Here is a 23,818-nt window from a genome sequence, read left to right on the forward strand (position 1 = left end):
TGGTCTTTAACAATCGTGCAAAAATTGGTCCACATCGGTTCATAATTATATATAGCCCCCATATAAACCGATCCCCAGATTTGGCTTGCGAAGCCTCAAAGAGAAGCAAATTTCATCCGATCCGGCTAAAATTTGGTACATGATGTTGGTATATGGTCTTTAACAACCATGCAAAAATTGGTCCACATCGGTCCATAATTATATATAGACCCCATATAAACCGATCTCCAAATTTGGCTTGCGAAGCCTCAAAGAGAAGCAAATTGCATCCGATCCGGCTGAAATTTGGTACATGATGTTGGTATATGGTCTTTAAGAACCATGCAAAAATTGGTCCACATCGGTCCATAATTATATATGGACCCCATATAAACCGATCTCCTGATTTGGCTTGCGAAGCCTCAAAGAGAAGCAAATTGCATCCGATCCGCCTGAAATTTGGTACATGGTATTGGTATATGGTCTCTAACAACTGTGCAAAAATTGTTCCACATCGGTTCATAATTATATATAGCCCCCATATAAGCCGATCCCCAGATTAGGCTTGCGAAGTCTCCAAGAGAAGCAAATTTCATCTAATCCGGTTGTAATTTTGAACATGGTGTTAGTATATGATCTTTAACAACCGTGCCAGAATTGGTCCATATCGGTCCATAATTATATATAGCCCCCATATAAAACGTTCTCCAGATTTGACCTCCGGAGCCTCTTGGAGGAGCAAAATTCATCCGATCCGGTTCAAATTAGGAACGTGGTGTTAGTATATGGTCGCTAACAACCATACAACAATTGGTCCAATCACACAAAAATTGGTCCATATCGGTTCATAATCATGGTTGCCACTAGAGCCAAAAATAATCTACCAAAATTTTATTTCTATAGAAAATTTTGTCAAAATTTTATTTCTATAGAAAATTTTGTCAAAATTTTATTCGTTTCATAATGAAATGTTCATCATCGTCAAAATTTTATTTCTATAGAAAATTTTGTCTAAATTTTATTTCTATAGAAAATTTTGTTCAAATGTTATTCGGTTCATAATCATGGTTGCCGCTCGAGCCAAAAATAATCTACCAAGATTTTATTTCTATAGACAATTTTGTCAAAAGTTTATTTCTATAGAAAATTTTGTTACAATTTTATTGCTGTAGAAATTTTTGTCAAAATTTTCTTTCTATAGAAAATTTTGTGAAAATTTTTATTTCTATAGAAAATTTTGTGAAAATTTTATTTCTATAGAAAATTTTATTTCTGTAGAAAATTTTGTCAAAATTTTATGTTTACTTTGTCAAACTGAATTATATACGTATTGGATCGATTTCATATACACCACGTTTGGACTTACATACAATTTAGAAGATGGTGTTAGGAGGTTTTAAGATACCTTGCCATCGGCAAGCGTTACCGCAACTTAAGTAATTCGATTGTGGATGGCAGTGTTTAGAAGAAGTTTCTACGCAATCCATGATGGAGGGTACATAAGCTTCGGCCTGGCCGAACTTACGGCCGTATATACTTGTTTTTTTTTTTTTTTGTATTTTTTATACCCTGCGCCACACTGTGGAACAGGGTGTTATAAGTTAGTGCATATGTTTGCAACACCCAGAAGAAGACGAGATAGACACATGGTGTCTTTGGCAAAAATGCTCAGGGTGGGCTCCTGAGTCGATATAGCCATGTCCGTCTGTCCGTGAACACATTTTTGTAATCAAAGTCTAGGTCGCAGTTTTGATCCAATCGACTTCAAATTTGGCACAAGTATGTGTTTTGGCTCAGAATAGAACCCTATTGATTTTGGAAGAAATCGGTTCAGATTTAGATATAGCTCCCATATATATATTTCGCCCGATATGGACTTATATGGCCCCAGGAGCCAGAGTTTTACCCTAATTTGCTTAAAATTCTGCACAAGAAGAACAATTAGTACTATAGTCAAGTGTGCCAAATTTTATTGTAATCGGTTCAGATTTAGATATAGCTCCCATATATATCGTTCGCCCGATTTACACTTATATGACCACAGAGGCCAATTTTTTGCTCCGATTTAGTTGAAATTTTGCACATGGAGTAGAATTAGCATTATAGCTATGCGTGCCAAATTTGGTTGAAATCGTTTCAGATTTAGATATAGCTCCAATATATAGCTTTCGCCCGATTTACACTCATATGACCACAGAGGCCAATTTTTTGCTCCGATTTAGTTGAAATTTTGCACAGGGAGTAGAATTAGCATTGTAGCAATACGTGCCAAATTTGGTTGAAATCGTTTCAGATTTAGATATAGCTCCAATATATAGCTTTCGCCCGATTTACACTCATATGACCACAGAGGCCAATTTTTTGCTCCGATTTAGTTGAAATTTTGCACAGGGAGTAGAATTAGCATTGTAGCTACGCGTGCCAAATTTGGTTGAAATTGGTTCAGATTTAGATATAGCTCCAATATATAGCTTTCGCTCGATTTACACTCATATGACCACAGTGGCCAATCTTTTACTCCGATTTAATTGAAATTTTGCACAGGGAGTAGAATTAGCATTGTAGCTATGCGTGCCAAATTTGAAATCGGTTCAGATTTAGATATAGCTCCAATATATAGCTTTCGCCCGATTTACACTCATATGACCACAGAGGCCAATTTTTTGCTCCGATTTAGTTGAAATTTTGCACAGGGAGTAGAATTAGCATTGTAGCTACGCGTGCCAAATTTGGTTGAAATTGGTTCAGATTTAGATATAGCTCCCATATATATGTTTTTCTGATTTCGACAAAAATGGTCGAAATACCAACATTTTCCTTGTAAAATCGCCATTGCTTAGTCGAAAACTAGTAAAAATGACTCTACTTTTCCTAAACTTCTAATACATATATATCGAGCGATAAATCATAACTAAACTTTTGCGAAGTTTCCTTAAAATTGCTTCAGATTTAAATGTTTCCCATATTTTTTTTACTAACATTGTGTTCCATCCTAGTGCATTAGCAGACTTAAATTTTGAGTCTATAAATTTTGTAGAAGTCTATCAAATTCTGTCCAGATCGAGTGATACTTAAATGTATGTATTTGGGACAAACCTTTATATATAGCCCCCAACACATTTGACGGATGTGATATGGTATCGAAATTTTAGATCTACAGAGTGGTGCAGGGTATAATATAGTCGGCCCCGCCCGACTTTAGACTTTCCTTACTTGTTTTTTACTAACATTGTGTTCCACCCTAGTGCATTAGCCGACTTAAATTTTAAGTCTATATATTTTGTAGAAGTCTATCAAATTCTGTCCAGATCGAGTGATATTTGAATGTATGTATTTGGGGCAAACCTTTATATATAGCCCCCAACACATTTGACGGATGTGATATGGTATCGAAAATTTAGATCTACAAAGTGGTGCAGGGTATAATATAGTCGGCCCCGTCCAACTTTAGACTTTCCTTACTTGTTTTTTTTTATGTACGGGAATAAAAAGAAGTCTTTCGGTGCCAAGTCAGTTCTATACGGCGGCTGACCCAACGATGGTATTTTTTTTTTGACAAATCGACACAAATCGTTTTTAAGCGATTGATAATTTTTGTGGGATTCAAAGCGAACAATTTTTTTTTGACGGTCAAATGTTCATGCAACGGCCGGTATTAAGTTGGCATTATCGATTTAGAACAGCCATTTTTCGCGGTTACTTTTTTTTTAAATTATTTATGTTTACCAAAAATTGTTGCTTTGGATCATTCTCCACCAAATTATAATAAAATTTGTAAAATGTTATTTTACTTTTATAGATTTAGTTTTGATTTTAGTGGCTAAACAATCTTGCAATATCAGCTGGCACACAACATGAATGGTCCAAATGATTTTGGACGACCTTCATGAAATTCGTCTTGGAGTGAACTACTACCTAAGAGGAATTCACCATGCTATCGATAAACACTGTTCCTTGACGGACGGTATTACCGTTGTGCCACTTTAGTGGCAAGCGGGCATACTTTTGTGCCACTAAATGTGATACTTTTTACATTTTTGTGCCACCTTTTCGTCATACTATGCCTCTTTTTAATAGCATTTATTTTTTATACATTGTGACCCCTAGTCTTAACAAATAATCGAGTTTACCATTCAAATACTATATTTGTGAACAATTTCCGAAAAAAATTTCCGCCAAAAAGTATGCAAAATTGTCTACATTAGATAAACTGGTATGGTACAGTAGATAACCAAGGTATGATTGTAAATGAAAGGGATATAAAATAATTGTTAGGTTGGTTAGGATCTAAATTAAAATAAGTATTTCACAGTTCTACATAAAATAGGATTATTTTTTAATTTTTATTTATCAAAAAGTGTGCCCCGATTTATGCCACATTTATTTATGCAGTGTGCCTTTTTTTGCGAGTACCACTTTTTTGCGCCAATTTTTGGTACATTTCAATAGTAGAATTGCCCAATTCCACCAAATAAAATGCAACCCTCGTGGTATTGATTCAATAACAAAAATTATTGATATAATTATTTTTTGTAAGTAATTTTTAAATTCAATTAAGATTTTATTTCCAAAAATTATTGGTGATATTTTGTTTTCTGTAGGATTTCGAACTCTTCATTTTCTGCAAAAGGATTAACATTTACTCCTTAACATATTTCGTGATATTCTAGGCATTCATTACTCAAATTCCATCATTTTAGTATCTTGACTATCATGTCAAATGTTTGCAGTTAATGTCATGAGTTTTTTTTTACTTTCTTATGCTAACTGAGACCTTATTAACCTGCGATCATCAAGTGAAACTTTTTTCATTAGTTTCTCGGTTTTAAACTTTCTTTTATGAAGTCCCCTCATAAATTCTTCAAGAAACATTTTTGACAGCTGTCAAAACTACAAAATAAAAATAACAAGCAATTAAACCGCAAAGTAATGTTGTAAAACGTAACAGAAGATTAATAAACATTTCGAAGAACTGAGAACACATACAATTCTTTAAGGACGAGTATTGAAATAATGCAAAAGTTTAAATATTTATTTGTTTTTAATTAAGGAAACCCACAAAGAAAATGTGGAGGAGAAATCTATAATAGAAATGTGATACATAGTGAAATAGTCATAGGTCATGGGGAAAAATAATATCTCTCAAAATGTTCCTGAAAGTCTTTGCATAAGCTATGATACTCTTCAAGGGTGTTTGTCTCTCTATTACTCTTCATCATTAAATAAACAGAAATGTCAAACACCTCAAAACAACAACAGCAGCACCAACATTTTTGACAGTTTACATGATAGATGACAAGATGTAAAATGAAATTTCTCAAACGCATGTAGAGAATGAGAATAAATTACATTAGCTGTCTTTTAATCATTTTTGGGGGTTGTGGATACATAACCGAAGAAAAACCAAAAGCATCTATGGTCAAGTGAAACTGTCAAATAATTTGACATTTTCCTTTTTATCTCAATGTCTTGCGTGTGTGTATCTAGGGGCGAAAAATCAACAAACCATGGAAGGTTATAAACATGGTCACAAAGTCATAGGAAATAACATGAGAGAGATGAAAAAAACACAAATCAAAACAAAACAAAATGCCAAAAAAAATATATAGAATAGGGACAATCTGAAGCATGCGCTTTAAGGGTTTTCTCTAAAAAATGAGTAACACGAGAGATAGACTCTAGTTGCTAAAGCTAGCGGCAAACAAATGCTGCAACCACAGCAAAGGGTATTTATTTCCCTATATTAAGAGAAATTTCCTTTATATCACAAATTTCTTGGCTTAATTTACATGTGTTGTTTACATGTTTACCAAACTATGAAACTAAAAAAACGTTGTTTTTCACATTAAATACCTCTCTCGTGTTTATATATTTCATATGTCTCTCCTAACGGCAATTTTGAGTTGTTTGTTTTTGTTTATTTTCTTGGAGATCTCAGAGACCTAATGGAACCAAATAGAATGCCGCCGATTTATTTTGTTCTCTCTCACTCTCTATTTCTCCCTAATTGTACTCCCCAATGAGCTTGAGTATGGTTGTATGGGTACACATGTTTCATTTACCCTTGCTTTACACTTGGGGACTTATTCATATGACGCTAACAGAGTAATGCCATCACTGTTGGCGCCTCAGTGTATGTTGGCTTGCTGTTATTTACACCCCCTCGTAATAATAAGCTTTGCCTATGGTAAATGTTATTTACGTGGGGGCTCTGCCAGCAGAACTTCTCTCCCCATATGTTATGGACTTTATATCTCTCACTCTCCCAAACTAACTCTCTTCGTTGGGGAATATTTTGTTTTTTCCCTTCGCTACTAATGTGAGCAAGAGAGCAAGGGCGAGAGTCTTTATATTTTCATATAACTTCGCCAAGCGGTTCGTGATTTTTCAACGTTGTTTTTTCTTCTTCTTTACGTTTCGTTTCTTCTTCTGTGTGTTGTGTGTGCGCTTTGTGTTCTGCAATGCCTTCTGTGTGTCTCGCCTCTCGTCTAGCAGACGAAAAAAATAAAGGCACATTACCTAAAGAAATTTTAGTTAAAAGTGATTAAATAATGATTTAGATGAGAAGAAAAATTTATAAAAATTACAACGCTAGAATGAAAGTGAAAAATATATGGTAAATTTCTTGCAAAACCTACTAGCGAATAGATTTTTCCAATGAAAATTAACAAAAAAAAAAACCCTCTCGAAATTGCCGTCGTGCGGTCTAAGTGAAAAAAAAATAATTTTTTTTCTCGTTGAATTAAGCGTCCAGCAACAGTGTTGTGTGTTGAGAACCGTCTCTATAAAGAACACATATGAAAAAGAATAGAATAGAATGGTTTGTCAGTCGGTTTAACTATCGGTCGTTTGGTCGTTCGGTCGGTCACATATAGCTAAAATAGAGGAAATAACACAAGAGGAATCACACATATCAAGAAGAGAAAGGGGAAGAAAACAATGTGTTTAGCTTGAAAAAAAAAGAAACAATAAAAACAAAACGTAGTGCAAAAAGTTATAAAAAAAATAATAACACAATAGTGAAAAAAAATTATCCCCATAAAAACAAAACACAGCTATCTTCCTTATCCGGTTCTCTAAGTGAAAGTGTCTACACCCCCCTCCCACCTGCTTTCATCATCTATACGAATGAAAAGGTGCTAAAACCAAATAAAAAAAAGTGTGTCAATCCTTTGAACCATTGCAGAGAAAGTTTTCCTTCGTATTATGGTTTTTTGAAAACTGGACTAATTAATTAACTAATCCCTAAAAAGCTTTCCTAAAGTTTTTCTTTTTTTTTGCGCAAATCCTATCTCCTATAAATTCCCAACAAATTCAAATGAAATCTAAAACTTAATTACCCAACACAACCCTTAAACCTCCCTCCCTTTTCCATATGCAACAACAACACAATACATACTAACGAAAATCTCAAGCCTCTTACTCTCAATGCCTGTGCTCACCCATCATTGCTTCTCCAGCTTAGTTGTTGTGTGGTAGTTACACTAGTTTACAAATTCTCGTTTTAATCTATACATTGGTTGGAATAAAGCAAAATAGTTTTGTTATGCGTAAGCACAGTTGCCATGTATTTTTATTTTGAAAATTTAGTGCCATTTAAAAAAGTGGCGAAACCGATAGTGAAGGCGGATTACTGACCTCAAATAATCTTGACAAAAAAAAATCGATTTAAGGCTTTAGAAGTAGAATGTAGGTCACAGTGGTGCATTATTCTGGCAAAGTCCCCCTATAGCCCGATCTACCGATATGACTTCTTGAGGAAATATACAGAGAAAAAGTAAACAGGTTTAAGCTAAAAATGAAATATAGGCCCATATCGGTCTATAATTCTATATTTGGCCCAAATAAACCTATTCCAAGATTTGTCTTACGGAGCTCCCTGGAACCGTTTTAACTTTTGTACGTGATATTTTTATGCGCTCTCTAACAACCATTCAATTTGCTAAAATTAGTTCATTTCGGTTAATAAAATGACTGCGATCTGAAGAGGTCAATATATTTACATATTTATTCCACTATTTTTTTTATCGAAATTAAATTGTGTATAGGAATAAAATTGTGACAAAAGTTCTAAAGAAAAAAATTGACAAAAATTTCTATGGAAATACAATTTTGACAAAATTTTCTAGAGAAATAAAATATTGACAAAATTTTCTATAGAAATAAAACTTTGACAAAATTTTCTATAGAAATAAAACTTTGACAAAAGTTTCAATAGAAATAAAATTTTGACAAAATTTTCTATAGAAATAAAATTTTGACAGAATTTTTTATAGAAATAAAATTTTGACAAAATTTTCTATGGAAATAAAATTTTGACAAAATTTTCTATGGTAATAAATTTTTGACAAAATTTTCTATGGTAATAAAATTTTAACAAAATTTTCTATGGAAATTAAAATTTGACAAAAGTTGCTATAGAAATAAAATTTTGACAAAATTTTTTATAGAAATAAAATTTTGACAAAATTTTCTATAGAAATAAAATTTTGACAGAATTTTTTATAGAAATAAAATTTTGACAGAATTTTTTATAGAAATAAAATTGTGACAAACGTGCCTATAGATATACAATTTTGACAAAATTTTTTATAGAAATAAAATTTTGACAAAATTTTGTATAGAAATAAAATTTTGACAAAATTTTCTATGGAAATAAAATTTGGACAAAATTTTCTATGCTAATAAAATTTTGACAAAATTTTCTATGGTAATAAAATTTTAACAAAATTTTATATGGAAATAAAATTTTGACAATATTTTCTATGGTGATAAAATTTTGACAAACGTGTCTATAGAAATACATTTTTGACAAAATTTTCTATGGAAATAAAATTTTGACAAAATTTTCTATGGAAATAAAATTTTGACAAAATTTTCTATGGAAATAAAATGTTGACAAAATTTTCTATGGTAATAAAATTTTGACAAAATTTTATATGGAAGTAAAATTTTGACAAAAATTGCTATACAAATAAAATTTTGACAAAATTTTTTATAGAAATAAAATGTTGACAAAATTTTCTATAGAAATAAAATTTTGACAAAATTTTGTATAGAAATAAAATTTTGACAAAATTTTCTATGGAAATAAAATTTGGACAAAATTTTCTATGGTAATAAAATTTTGACAAAATTGTCTATGGTAATAAAATTTTGACAAAATTTTCTATGGAAATTAAATTTTGACAAACGTGCCTATAGATATAAAATTTTGACAAAATTTTTTATAGAAATAAAATTTTGACAAAATTTTGTATAGAAATAAAATTTTGACAAAATTTTCTATGGAAATAAAATTTGGACAAAATTTTCTATGGTAATAACATTTTGACAAAATTTTCTATGGTAATAAAATTTTAACAAAATTTTCTATGGAAATAAAATTTTGACAAACGTGCCTATAGAAATAAAATTTTGACAAAATTTTCTATAGAAATACAATTTGGACAATATTTTCTATAGAAATAAAATTTTGACAAACGTGTCTATAGAAATAAATTTTTGACAAAATTTTCTATGGAAATAAAATTTTGACAAAATTTTCTATGGAAATAAAATTTTGACAAAATTTTCTATGGAAATAAAATTTTGACAAAATTTTCTATGGTAATAAAATTTTAACAAAATTTTATATGGAAATGAAATTTTGACAAAAGTTGCTATAGAAATAAAATTTTGACAAACTTGTCTATAGAAATAAAATTTTGACAAGATTTTCTATAGAAATAGGATTTTTTTCAATTTTGGGATTATTTGTTTGGCTTGAGGTCATGGACTAATGAAAAATGCTGGTGTTAATGTTTTTCATTTCTTTTTATTGAAATATTGCTGTTCTCGGATATTTCGATACACCATCGGTGATCATCTTCAGCGAGATATTATCTATAAATTGTAATAATTTAAATATTTTACAATATTAACTTTAACAACGTTTTGAAACAAAAATATAACATTAATTATATTTACATTTTACAAAGTAATAGACTTTCTCCTTACAATGCTTATGTCTAACTGATTTATTATCTTAATTGTGTTTGCGATTTTGTATTAGATTTCTGTAAATCTGTGCACAGTGGTCTGTGTCGGCTTTGAAGTTGATGCGTTCCTCAGGGAGAGTATTTATTATGTAGCATCTCCAATGTATATCTCCTCCTAGTATTCTCTTCCATCGTCAGTATTTGAACATTTTTGAAGTTTGGTATGTGTCCTGTTGTTTTGCAATGTGCTGCAAGGGCCGTTTTTTGTTCTAAGGCTTGTCTTTCATCTTTTGGTCGGATTTGTGGGCAGAAAGTCTTGTTTTTAATTGGGTTTTAGTGGTGCCAACATAAGCCATCGGACATGGATTGTTTTCATCCCCATCGCATTTTATTTTATATACTACATTTGATTTATCTTCCAGTTTTATCTTAGTCTTAGTTTTGCTGAAAAGGTCATATATCGTTTTGACAAAATTTTCTATACAAATAAAAGGGGATACTTAAGATTCTGTCTGGCCAAACTTTCTGCCGCATTTACATGTCTTGTAATAATTGGCATAATTTTATCGTGTTCTTAAAATATTGCATTCATTATACATTACTTCCTACCGAATGTAGCTCTGTTAAGTAGGTCATTATTATGTACTTTGCAGAGATCTGTTAAAGCTATGACCTAATTAGCAGATCTATATTCAGTATAAATGCAATGTTAATTTTAATTTTTATTTTAAAGTTAATTTTGTTTTGTGGTTGTGGTCATGGACTTTTTTTTAATATTATCAAAATTTTATATTCCTCGTGAGATATAAAAGATAAATATCTCAGTGGTAGAACTTCAAAACAATTATCAAACAGTTAGTAACATCGAATTTGGATAAAAATTTGTCTTTGTTCGACAGTTTTGAAAACTGAAATAATTGTTACTGAGTTGATTGAAATATCTCAAATTCAGGCTGTCATAAATCGGTTAGGATATTTATATGCCTTAAACATTTGTTTCATCATCAAATTGGTTTGTAATCTAGTGTTTCTTGGTGTATTACGCCAATTTAATATCACCCATATTTCTTATTCCACAGACCCCCAAACCCATAATACCCGGCTCGATCTGTGCGGCCTCGAAAACATAAACTCGTTAAACAACAGCAACAACAAATCGCACTTTTCGTCAAGTCCTCAGTTTTTATATCCATTTGTATGAATGTATGTATATGCATAGATGCGTTATGCGTGTGTGTTTGTGAGTGTGTTCTTATAAACGATTGTCGGTATAATGTTTGCAATGAAATACACATTGTATAAAATCCATATTATGTAGCCAGGAAAACAACATCCATCTCGAAACAAAAAAAAAAAGAAGGGGGACACTGAGTGGCAGTACTGACATCAAATTTCCGTGTAGCATCCACAATGCCATACCATCACTAAACATAAGCGAACGGTGAGAGCAACAATAGCAACAAATCTAATAAACTTAACATCGACATCTCTTCTGTTCGCACATTGCCAATACAAAGTGTGGAGAATACAAAACCAAAAACAAATCTACTTCACAAAACGAACAAATCTTATCCCTTGTGTAGAAGTCCTTATTTTCTGTGTATTACCGATGTTATATATCGGTTTTCTTTCCCCCTCCCCCTCGCCAAGAACCATCACTGTTGGTTATTGAAACATATCTGAGTATTATCAATCGCCAGCTATATCCTGGATTCTCTGTTCTCTGTATGCAAAACTACATTGTTACAGACAAACAGAAGAACAAACAAAAGCGGAGGAAAAACGAGAAGTCTCAATGGTAGGTGGGTGGAAAAAAAAATCGAAATTGATCTCACCTTCCCACACTCGACCGTATACAAACACAATCAAACAAATTCGTAAAAACAACTACACTCTACCTACCACTAATCGAGGTGGTGAGGCTGTTAAGCCCTCTGTTATTGATGGTGTATGTCGCACTTGATCCACCACAAACACCATGTCACTCTTTACAAGGCAAAATAGAGAACAGTGATATGAATTGGAGAGAAATCTAAAATTTTGGTAAAAGCCATTTTATTGAGTGAACCTAGGGTTTTTTTCGAGAACGTTATACTGGGATTTTATCATTTTTTTGCTTCTATTTCGAAATTGATCTGACCTTCCCAGACTCAACCAATTAAAAAAACACAACCAAAGAAATGCATAAAAACATTTATACTCAACATCAAATCAAGGTGGGGGAAACTGTTAAGTCTTCTGTTATTGATGATGTTATTAACCTCGCTTGTGATCCACCACAAACACGATGTCACTCTTTGCAAGGAGAATAGAGAACATTGATATGAATTAGATAGAGAGAGAGACGATTAAATTTTCTGTAAAGGCGAATATTTTATTGGCGAAAAGATAGTTTGGGTATTTCAAATTAAAAATCAACTAAAAAATTAACAATAGAAAATAATTATTCAAGCTTGAGATCGTTTTTTGTATGTATTGGAAACCAATACATACAAAAAACGATCTCAAGCTTCAATAATTATTTTCTATTGAATAACAGAAAGATCGAATAAAATCAAAATTTTCTAATTAAAACATTAACTGTTACAATTAAATTTTTAAACAAATGAAAAAATTGAGTAAAGAAAGTGATTGAAAGTTTTTACATTTGTAATTAAGATATTAATTGTCCCAAATGCAATTTTAATTATATACATAAAATTTTCAAATTAAAAATCTATATCTGTCCATAAAGCTCGAAAAATAATTGTATAATTAGATAAAAATATAATTGAAAATTTTTGTAGGAAATTTTATTTTTTTTTATAAGACATTCAATCCAAGGAAAAATTCAACAATTATAAATTATAATCGGAAAAGGTAAAACAAATATAAGTATATAAAAATACAATAAATAATTAAATGCCTCAATTAGAAAAGTAAGTGAAAGTGCCTAATAAATCAATTAAATTAATTTCTTACTCGAGTATAGTTTTTATTTCTAATTAATTCTGTGAATGATACTATCTTGTTCGTGATTGTTCAATTTACATAGTCATGGGTTCTAGTCCAGCTGCCAATGAAGAAATATTAAAAAGGGGTTTTAAGTGATATAAATGATTTATCGTAATCAGTTTACATTGTTAGGTTTCCACATAGCTATTTAGATGTCAGACCTTAAGCGATATTTAATTTGCTCAAATTTATACCATACCTAAAAAAGATCCCGAAGATTCCTAGAAATTTTACGAAAATATACGCTTCCTTGATAATGGATCGAGAAAAACAGCCCTCGTAGAACCGTTATAGCCTCCACAATAATGAAGTCTCAGTACTCATCTTATTAGATCACTGTAAGTGATTTGATTCAGTGCAAACATGTGGGAAACATATCCGACATGTTTGCCTTCTCCGATACTGCTACAATACTGATAGCTTGCTACCTTAAAGATCGCCAACAACATTAAGGTCAATCTTCATCGTCCGGGATCCCGGACAATTTTAAATATAATGGAAAAAGTCCCAATTCCCTAATTGAACCACTTGGTGTGCACACACAGGAACTAAATAAGTTTTTTTTAAACCTTCATACAAGAGGCAATATTTCAATGATTATGGTTTTCCTATATCAATTATTTTCTTTATAAAAAAAATCGATTTTAAGAAATTTTATAAAGTGTTATAAGTGTTATAAAGGATTTATCAAATACATTCATTATATTCGCTCGCTCCAAAATTGTCTTAATCTACCTCCTTTTTGCCAAGTGTTATAACATTATAGGGAAAATCTGTTTGCATTTGAATAACATGGTGTTGGTATTGTTATATTTCAAAACGATTCTTTAAGAGAATCCTCACTCCTTCACAGAAACACACACCCACACCCACATTCACACTCAGTATTGCGGTTGATGTCTTAAACGACAATTAAATCATTTTCCTTCTAATCCCCACAATCAATCAACTATCTCAACCTGAAAGCATGATGGAGAGAGACAGAGAGAGAGATACAGAGAACAAGGGGCTGAAATGCTTATAAACTAAGACTCCCATCGTCCTCTACCTTGTAATTTGTGCAGTCAGTCGTACGTTAAAAACACGTAAACGCAAATCAAATCAAATTAAATTGAATTTTCACCTTTATTATTATTACATTTTTTTTATATTTCTTCTCCCTCGTTGCTTTTGTTGTTGTTGTTTTTACGGTTGTTCGACGTTTTTCATTTACGTACTAAATAAACACATCGGCCACGACAACGGTGATGACGATGAATAACAACAACAACGACAAGAACACAATAACTACCGCAAATAAACGAATGTACAGAGAAGAAAGCTTCAGCTTCAATGAAAACAAAAAAAAACACCACCAACAACAACAACAACAAACAGCCCCTACAATAACAGAAGCAATAACAGCAACAACACACAACAGTCACATTAGTAGCCGAAGCCGAAGCAACAATAACAACTTTGCCTGTAAAAATGAAAATGTAGTGAAAAATTATCTCTCAACCAACAAAGAAGGCACGCGAATGAAAAACCGGGGCTCTGTATAGAGCAGCCTACTACTAGCACCGTAATTATCATCAACATCCATCCAACCATCCATCTATACATCTATCTATCTTCAATAAAACGCTTGACAAAAAAAAAAAAAAACAAAAGCAACAATAGCAAATAAAAGAGAAACAACAACAGAAAATTAACACAAACCAATCAAAGCAAAAAAACACAAAAAAACAAAAATGTTCATCATTACAAATTGGAAATGAAAAACAAAAAATAAACAGAATACACGGTTGTGAATAGATATAGCATTTGAATGAAATCAAAATTGTCTCCTGTTCTAAGAAACCAAAAAAAAAACAAAAACAAACAACAACAAGAAAAAAAGATCACCCTCTCCGATAAGAAAAATGTACGCGATTTTGATTTAAATGCTGGTGTATGTAGGTGTGAGAGTGACTCCAGAATATCTAACTTGAATTCATTGGATTTGTTGTTTCTGGAAATAGAGTTGCTGTGCCCGAATATCTTCCAAATGTGGTATGTTCTGTTTGATTTCATGAATTTTTTGGGGAGAGTATATACATTGTTTTTTTCATAATTTTTGAAAATTTCCTTAGAGGCAGTTGTGTTTGGGAAAGAGGGTTAAGGTGGGTATTAAGTTCGAATTTAGCCGTTAAAATCGTCAATTTTTCACGATTACTTTTCCATTATAAAAAATAAAAACTTTGTAAAAAGTTGCTTTGGGTTATTCCCCATCAAGTTATATCAAAATTTGCGTCAAAGACGTACAATTTTATACTTTTTTTTACTGATTTAATTTTGGTTTTAGCGGCTAAAATCGAACTTAGTACTCACCTTTAAATATTAGATATTATATTTAGAGCAAAATGAAATAATGTGAAGTGAAAAAAAAATTATAATAATATCATTTTAAATGCACCCATAAATATTTGGATGTTTCTGAGTAAGCTGAGGATTTTTATGAATTCGGGCTTTTCATAGTTTTCCAATATCAATTACATTAAATTCTTAAAATCAATTTTTCGTCGCGCAAATTATAACTAAAAAATATAATTTATAGCTGAATTCTCTTTATTATTTACATTAATATGTGAAAAAAAATTTTTTAAATATCCTTAGAGGCAGTTGTGTTAAAAAAAGGTTTAAATATTATGTTTAGACTAAATGAAATAATTTGAAGTAAAAACAAAAAATAATATAATTTTAATTCGGACTTTTCATAGGTTTTCAAAATCAATTACTTTAAATACTTAAAATAAATTTTGCGCAAATTATAACTAAAAAATATAATTTATAGCTGAATTCTCTTTATTATTTACATTAATATGTGGAAAAAAATTTTAACTATCTTTAGAGGCAGTTGTGTTAAAAAAAGGTTTAAATATTATATTTAGACTAAATGAAATAATGTGAAGTAAAAACAAAAAATAATATTATTTTATATGCACACATAAATAATGTTATGTTTCTAAGAAAGCTAACGCTATTTATCACCTCAGACTTTTCATAGTTTACCACTATCAATTAGTTTAAATTCTTAAAAATCAATTGTGATTATAGAATAATTTATAGTCAATGTTTGAAGTCTCTTTGTTAATTTTACGAAACATTACTTCATTAACCATGCCTCATCAAATTATTAATTTAAAGAAGCAATTGTCATTGATTTTCGTAAATTTTACTAAGAATTTTTTACGAATATGTGGCAAAATTTTTAAAAATATCCTTAGAGGCAGTTGTGTTTGTGAAAAAGGTTTAAATATTAAGTTTAGACTAAATAAAATAATGTAAAGTGAAAAATAAAAAAATAATATCATTTTAGATGCACACATAAATAATTTTATGTTTCTGGGAAAGCTAAAGCTATTTACCACCTCAGACTTTTCATAGTTTACCACTATTAATTACTTTAAATTCTTAAAAATCAATTTTGCGTTCATGCAAAATATAACTAAAAAAATTATTGAAAAATTTATCTTAATTCATAGAAGATTTTTTTCATTGATTTTCATAAATTTTAACTAAGATTTTTTTACGAATATATAAAAATTTGTCTACCAAATATTATACATTGACCTTTTCTTACTAAAAAGTTTGTAAGTTAAACGATAGTCTCTTGAAATTTTATGACCTTTAACATGATTATGAGTATTTTATGAAACATTCTGTGTCAAAAATTTCTTGATAAAAAGTCCAAAATTTTTTTTATTGAAATCACAAACATCCATTAAAGTTTAAAACTTCCTTTGCACAAAATAAAATTTGGACTGGGAAAAAGCCAATGACTGGAAAAAGCTTGCACGAAAGTGGCTAGTTACTGAATTTGATTTTCTCCATTCCAAAATTGAGGGGTTTGGTGACAAACCAAATGATCGGGTTTATTTGCCAAAGAGATCACCAGACCAGTGCTGCCGTTGGTAATGTTACGGACCATCGTACAGGCCAAAGACCTCCTCTTTATGTCATTTTTGGTTAACGCGTACTGAGCACGGTACCAGATATACGCGAACCAAAAATAAAACAAGTATATACGGCCGTAAGTTCGGCCAGGCCGAAGCTTATGTACCCTCCACCATGGATTGCATAGAAACTTCTACTGAAGACTGTCATCCACAATCGAATTACTTGGGTTGCGGTAACACTTGCCGATGACAAGGTATCTTAAAACTTCCTAACACCGTAATATATACCACATAGTCCATACGTGGTATATATTAAACTAAAAAAGGACGATAGAAATAAAATTTTGACAAAATAAAACTTTGACAACATTTTCTATAGAAGTAAAATTTGGAAAAAAAATTCTATAGAAATAAAATTTGGAAAAAATTTTCTATAGAAATAAAATTTGGAAAAAATTTTCTATAGAAATAAAATTTTGACAAAATTTTCTATAGAAATAAAATTTTGACAAAATTTTCTATAGAAATAAAATTTTGACAAAAGTTTCTATAGTAATAAAATTTTGACAAAATTATCTATAGAAATAACATTTTGACAATGTTTTCTATAAAAATAAAATTTTGGTAGATTATTTTTGGCTCGAGTGGCAACCATGATTATGAACCGATATCATATGCTGACACCATGTACCAAATTTCAAACGGATCCTATGAAATTTGCTTCTCTTAGAGGCTCCGCAAGCCAAATCTGGGGATCGATTTATATAGGGGCTATATATAATTATGGACCGATTCCTGCATGGTTGTTGGATACCATATACTAACACCACGTACCAAATTTCAACAGGATCGGATGAATTTTGCTCCTCTAAGAGGTTCCGGAGGTCAAATCTGGGGATCGGCTTATATGGCGGCTATATATAATTATGGACCGATATGTACGAATTTTGGCATGGTTGTTAGAGACAATATACTAACACCATGTACCAAATGCACGGATCGGATGAAATTTGCTTCTCTTAGAGCAATCGCAAACCAAATTTGGTGGTCCGTTTATATGGGGGCTATACATAAAAGTGGACCGATATGGACCAATTTTTGTATGGTTGTTAGAGACCATATACTAACACCATGTACCAAATTTCAGCCGGATCGGATGAAATTTGCATCTCTTAGAGCAATCGCAAGCCAAATTTGGGGGTCCGTTTATATGGGGGCTATACGTAAAAGTGGATCGATATGGCCCATTTGCAATACCATCCGACCTACATCAATAACAACTACTTGTGCCAAGTTTCAAGTCGATAGCTTGTTTCGTTCGGATGTTAGCGTGATTTCAACAGACGGACGGACGGACATGCTCAGATCGACTCAGAATTTCACCACGACCCAGAATATATATACTTAATGGGGTCTTAGAGCAATATTTCGATGTGCTACAAACGAAATGACAACGTTAATATACCCCCATCCTATGGTGGAGGGTATAAAAAGAAAATTCTACCAAAAAAATATCAAACAAGAATCTTCTATCGAAAATTGTATCAAAATTTTATTTTTATAGAAAATTTTGTCATAATTTTATTTCTTTAGAAAATTGTTTGCCAAAATTCTATTTCTATAGAAAATTTTTTGCCAAACTTTTATTTCAATAGAAAATTTTGCCAAAATTTTATTTCTATAAAAATGTTGGCCAAAATTTTATTTCTATAGAAAATGTTGTCAAAATTTTATTTCTATAGAAAATGTTGTCAAAATTTTATTTCAAAAGAAAATTTTGTCAAAATTTTATTTCAATAGAAAATTTTGTCATAATTTTATTTCTATAAAAAATTTCTCACACAAATTTTCTATGGGGAAAAATGTCTCAAATGAGCTTTTTTTTATAGATTGTGTCTAGTGTTTTATAGAAAAAATCTCTCATACTGATTTTTTATAGAGCTCATTTTTATAGAGGATTTTGTCTCTCACAATTTTTCTTTAGGAAACTTGTCTCATACGCATTTTATAGAAAATTTGTTGCAGACAAATTTTTATAATTTTTTTTTTATAAAACAAAATATATGAAAATATATATAAAAAATTGTATGAGACAAATTTTCTATAAAAAATTTCAATAGAAATTTTTGCCAAAATTTTATTTCTATAACAATGTTGGCCAAAATTTTATTTCTATAAAAATGTTGGCCAAAATTTTATTTCTATAGAAATTTTTGTCAAAATTTTATTTCTATAGAAATTTTTTTGGCAAAATTTATTTTGCAAAACTTTTATTTCAATAGAAACTTTTGCCAAAATTGTATCTCTATAAAAATTTTGGCAAAAATTTTATTTCCATAGAAAATTTTGTCAAAATTTTATTTCTGTAGAAAGGTATGTCAAAATTTACCAAAATTTTATTTCTATAGAAAATTTTTTCCCACCATTTGATTTCTATAGAAAATTTTGCCAAAATTTTATTTCAGTAAAAAATTTTTCCAAAATTTTATTTCAATTGAATTTTTTGTCAAAATTTTCTTTCGGTAGAAAATTTTGTCAAAATTTTATTTCTATGGAAAATTTTGTCAAAATTTTATTTCTATTAAGAATTTTGTCAAAATTTAATTTCCATAGAAAATTTTTTGCCAACATATTATCTCTATAGAAAATTTTGCAAAAATTTTACTTCTGTAAAAATTTTTCCAAAATTTTATTTCAATAGAAAATTTTGTCAAAATTTTCTTTCGGTAGAAAGTTCTGCCAAAATTTTATTTCTAAAGAAAATTTTGTCACAATTTTTTTTTTCTATAGAAAATTTTGTCAAAATTATATCAATAATCGATTGTTTTTATAACCTCAAGCCGAACAAAATTAATAATCAGAATAAACATAAAATAGGTCAACAACACTCAAAAATATTTTTAAAAAATTTTATTTCTATAGAAAATTTTGTCAAAATTCAATTTCTATAGAAAATTTTGTCAAAATTCAATTTCTATAGAAAATTTTGTCAAAATTTTATTTTAATAGAACATTTTGTCAAAATTTTATTTCTATAGAAAATTTTGTCAAAATTCTATTTCTCTAGAAAATTGTGCTAAAATTTTGTTTCCACAGAAAAATTTATTAAAATTTTATTTTAATAGATTTTATTTCAATAGAAAATTTTGTCAAAATTGTATTTCTATAGGAAATTTTGTCAAAATTTTTTTCTATAGAAAATTTTGTCAATATTTTATTTCTATAGAAAATTTTGTCAAAACTTTATTTCTATAGAAAATTTTGTCAACATTTTATTTCTATAGAAAATTTTGTCAAAATTTTATTTTTATAGAAAGTTTTGTCAAAATTCTATTTCTATAGAAAATTTTGCCAAAATTTTATTTCTATAGAAATTTTGTCCAAAATTTTTGTCAAAATTTTATTTGCATAGAAAATTTTGTCAAAATTTTATTTCAATAGAAAATTGTTGCCAAAATTTTATTTCTATAGAAAATTTTGTCAAAATTTTATTTCTGTAGAAAATTGCCTCAAAAACTTTTTTAATAGAAACTTTTCTCAAAATTTTATTTCTATAGAAAATTTTGTCAAAGTTTTATTTCTATAGAAAATTTTGTCAAATTTTTATGTCAATAGAAAATTTTGTCATAATTTTATTTCTGTAGAAAACCCGAACATAAAAACCCCGACCATTATCGCTCCTGGAGTTTTACTCTTCTTCGGTTCCGTTTTCATCTCCCAGTCCGAACGGCGTTCAACATTACCTTGAAACCACCCACTTAAAAATTTTTGGTGTTTGGTTGGATATGGGATTGAACCCATGAACCTTTGTATGGAACGCGGGCGTGCTAACCATTGTACCATGGTGGCTGCCGTGGTGCTATGGGAGCCACCGTGGTGCTCCCATTAACGACCACTATTCGATCGTAAATATTGATATGCACTTTTCATATTAGAAATCAGAGAATTAGAGAAATGAGTGAAGAAAACTATTACAAATGGCTGCACACATAAAAATCTTGAGTGGTATATAAAAGCCAATGTCATTCGCACTCTTCTACTTTTTTACTTAAATATATATCAATTAATTTAGCTTTTCAGGAATCGTTACGTTTGGCGTCATCACTATGTTGAAAACTAATAAAGTTAAACTTTGAATATTGATGTACCTCATTCTATGCCATTGTTATTCAATAAACCACACACAAGGTGATCGCAAATATTGATGGTATACAAACAATGATGTATACCGATTACCTTAAAATCGCCTACTTGAATGATATAACCCTGAATATGCGTCCGTCTGTCCATCATTTTTTTCATTCGTAAAAAAGGTATCGCGATTTTTATTCTTAAGATTATTTGCATACGATCCTCTTAAAATTCAAATCAAAGTGATTTTGTTTAAAACTTCTTTCCCCACCATCAATCTATTGCTTGTATTTATTTTTCGATATTCTATTATCTGCACCATGAATTAATAAAATCACTAGAATTAAACCAACATAAAATCAATTATGATTATTCATAATAAAATTCTAATTCTAAATGCAATATGCAAAAAAGCTCTTCCATAACTAAATCCCATTAATAAAATTGAATTTGTTACCCTGCTTCTTTCACATCGGTCATGCGAAATGATGACAGATGAAAGCAATCTCAGTACTAAATATCATCAACTACACGTGCATTATTACAACAGAAAAGTAAGTGAATGCTGCTATGACGACACAACACAAGTTGCAAATCTCTAAATCGGCTCTATCACCTTCCCCACAGCCCACGACCAGTAATGGATGCAAAATCCCGCAACAAGAAAAACAAGCAAAATATTAAGAAACAAACGAAACGTTTGTTAAATATTTAATCTGCTTATAATTCAAAATCAAATTGATTTTTTCTTTCAACATTCAATTTACTCGGACGTCAGTTAGAAGTCAGAAAATTTAACAAAATTCAAGCAATTTATAAAACTACTCTCGCAATTCGCTAGGGTAATTATTTCTAGTCCATGGCATTCTAATATGTCTGCCATAGGGTAATTGGTTCATTAGTAGTGTAAATTTACGCACAATAAACTATTCAACTCAAATTTGTGTAACGTACAGAGCAAATCCCATAAATCAATACGAAATGAAAGCAATAAGAAAAAAAACTACATTGTATACATACCAGATTTTAGCTTTCAAATAGCATTTATGCAAACATGCATTTGAACGTTAGCCGTACATATTAATAGATCTAGTTAGCCAATACTTACATAGAGATAAACAGACATTAATCTACGAAAAACTTTTTATGAACAATTTATCTCATATACAATTTTTATAGAATTTCAGTCTCAACACACAATTTTTGTTGAAATTAATTAAAAAGTCAACGATTTTTTGTAGAAAAATTTTCTAGTATGTATAGTTTTAAGAAAATTTGTCGCATACAATTCTTTTTAATATATATAAGTTTCACACAAATTTTTATTGAAATTTTTTACACAATTTTTGCTCTCGAAAATTTGCCTCAGACATATTTTTGTCCCACACAAAATATTTATAAAAAAAATATAAATAAAATATTTTCCACTGATACATTTTCTATACAAAATTTGTTTATAGCAAATTTGTTGTCAAAAATGTGTGTTTTTTTTTGTAGAAAACTATTATTTTACAGAAAATTTATCTCAGTTACATTTTTTATAGAAAATGTGGCACACAATTTTTTTTTTTTGTAGAATAATTTGCTCACACAGAAAAGTTGTGTAATTTTTTCGAAGGAAAAATGTCACACACATTTTCCACACAAAAGATGTCTAACATAAATTTTCTATAGAAAAGTTGTCTTAGAATTTTGAAGTAAAAGTGTGTCAACTAATTTTCTATAGAAAACTTGTAATTGTTATAGAAAAATTATCTCACACAAATTTTTTATGGGGAAAAATGTCTCAAATGAACCTTTTTTATTATTCACAACAAAATTGTATCTAATATTTTATAGAAAAAATCTCTCATGCATTTTTTTTATAGAACTGATTTTTATAGAAAATTGTCTCTCACAAATTTTCTATAGCAAACGTGTCTCATACGCATTTTTGTAGAAAAACATTTTATAGAAAATTTGTCTCAGACAGATTTTTATAATTTTTTTTTATAAAAAAAATTGTATAAAAAGTTTGTGTTAGACAATTCTTTTTTAAAAAAATTGTATGAGACAAATTTTCTCTAAAAAAATGTATGACACAAATTTTCTTTATAATATTGGTCTCATAGGAATAGACAATTTTTATTTAAAAAAAATTTGTATGAGACAAATTTTCTATAAAAAATTCGTATGAGACATATTGTCTTTATACAATTGGTCTCAACAAAATTTTGTCTCATAGTATTTTTTTTATAAAAAAGTTCTTTTACAAATTTTTTTATAGTTAATTTGCCTCATACTATTTTTCTACAAAATTTTGAATGAGACGAATTTGAAAAAAAAAAATTGTAGACAATTTTTATATCAAAAATTGTATGGTTCAAATTTTATATAAAAAATGTCTATGAAAATTTGAAAAACAAGGTAAGAAAATTTTTCTCTACAAATTTGTTGGAAAAAAAAATTGTATGCGACAAAATTTCTATAGAAAAATTGTATGCGACAATTTTTTTGTAAAACTTTTTTTTATAAAAAAGTTGTTTTACGCAAATTTTTCAAAAAATATGTAGTAGACAATTTTTAAATTTTATATAAAAAATGTATATGAAAATTTGTGTAAAGCAATTTTTCTATAAATAATAAAATTTTTCTATAAAAATTTGTTAGAAAAAATTATATACAACAAATTTTCTAACACAAATTTTCCTTTTTTCAACTTTTCTAAAAAAAATGTGTTACACAAATTGATATTAATTTATCAGAAAATGTTTCTATAAAACATTGTATGAGACATAAAAGTTGTTTTATACAAATTTGTAATAGAAAAGTTTT

General features: G+C 29.5%; 1 protein-coding gene across 9 annotated transcripts in view; it reads left to right on the plus strand.

Moving 5' to 3' along the window:
- LOC142231792 (3',5'-cyclic-AMP phosphodiesterase-like) overlaps positions 1-23,818 on the plus strand; it is a 769,719-nt gene that overhangs the window by 430,089 nt on the left and 315,812 nt on the right. For 4 of the 9 annotated variants that reach the window (XM_075302425.1, XM_075302426.1, XM_075302428.1 and 1 more), the window contains exon 1: positions 14,853-14,987. The exons of 4 other annotated variants lie outside the window; for them this stretch is intronic. Coding sequence is in view for 1 of the 5 variants with exons in the window: in XM_075302434.1 (XP_075158549.1) it covers positions 14,764-14,987 (224 nt within the window). In the remaining 4 variants the exon portion in view is untranslated. Of the gene's footprint in view, positions 1-14,743; positions 14,988-23,818 lie in introns of those variants that run through there. One more of the 9 variants, XM_075302434.1, reaches the window with a different exon arrangement.

Source organism: Haematobia irritans, chromosome 3 (assembly GCF_050003625.1).
Source record: "Haematobia irritans isolate KBUSLIRL chromosome 3, ASM5000362v1, whole genome shotgun sequence".
Classification (NCBI taxonomy): Eukaryota; Metazoa; Arthropoda; class Insecta; order Diptera; family Muscidae; genus Haematobia; species Haematobia irritans.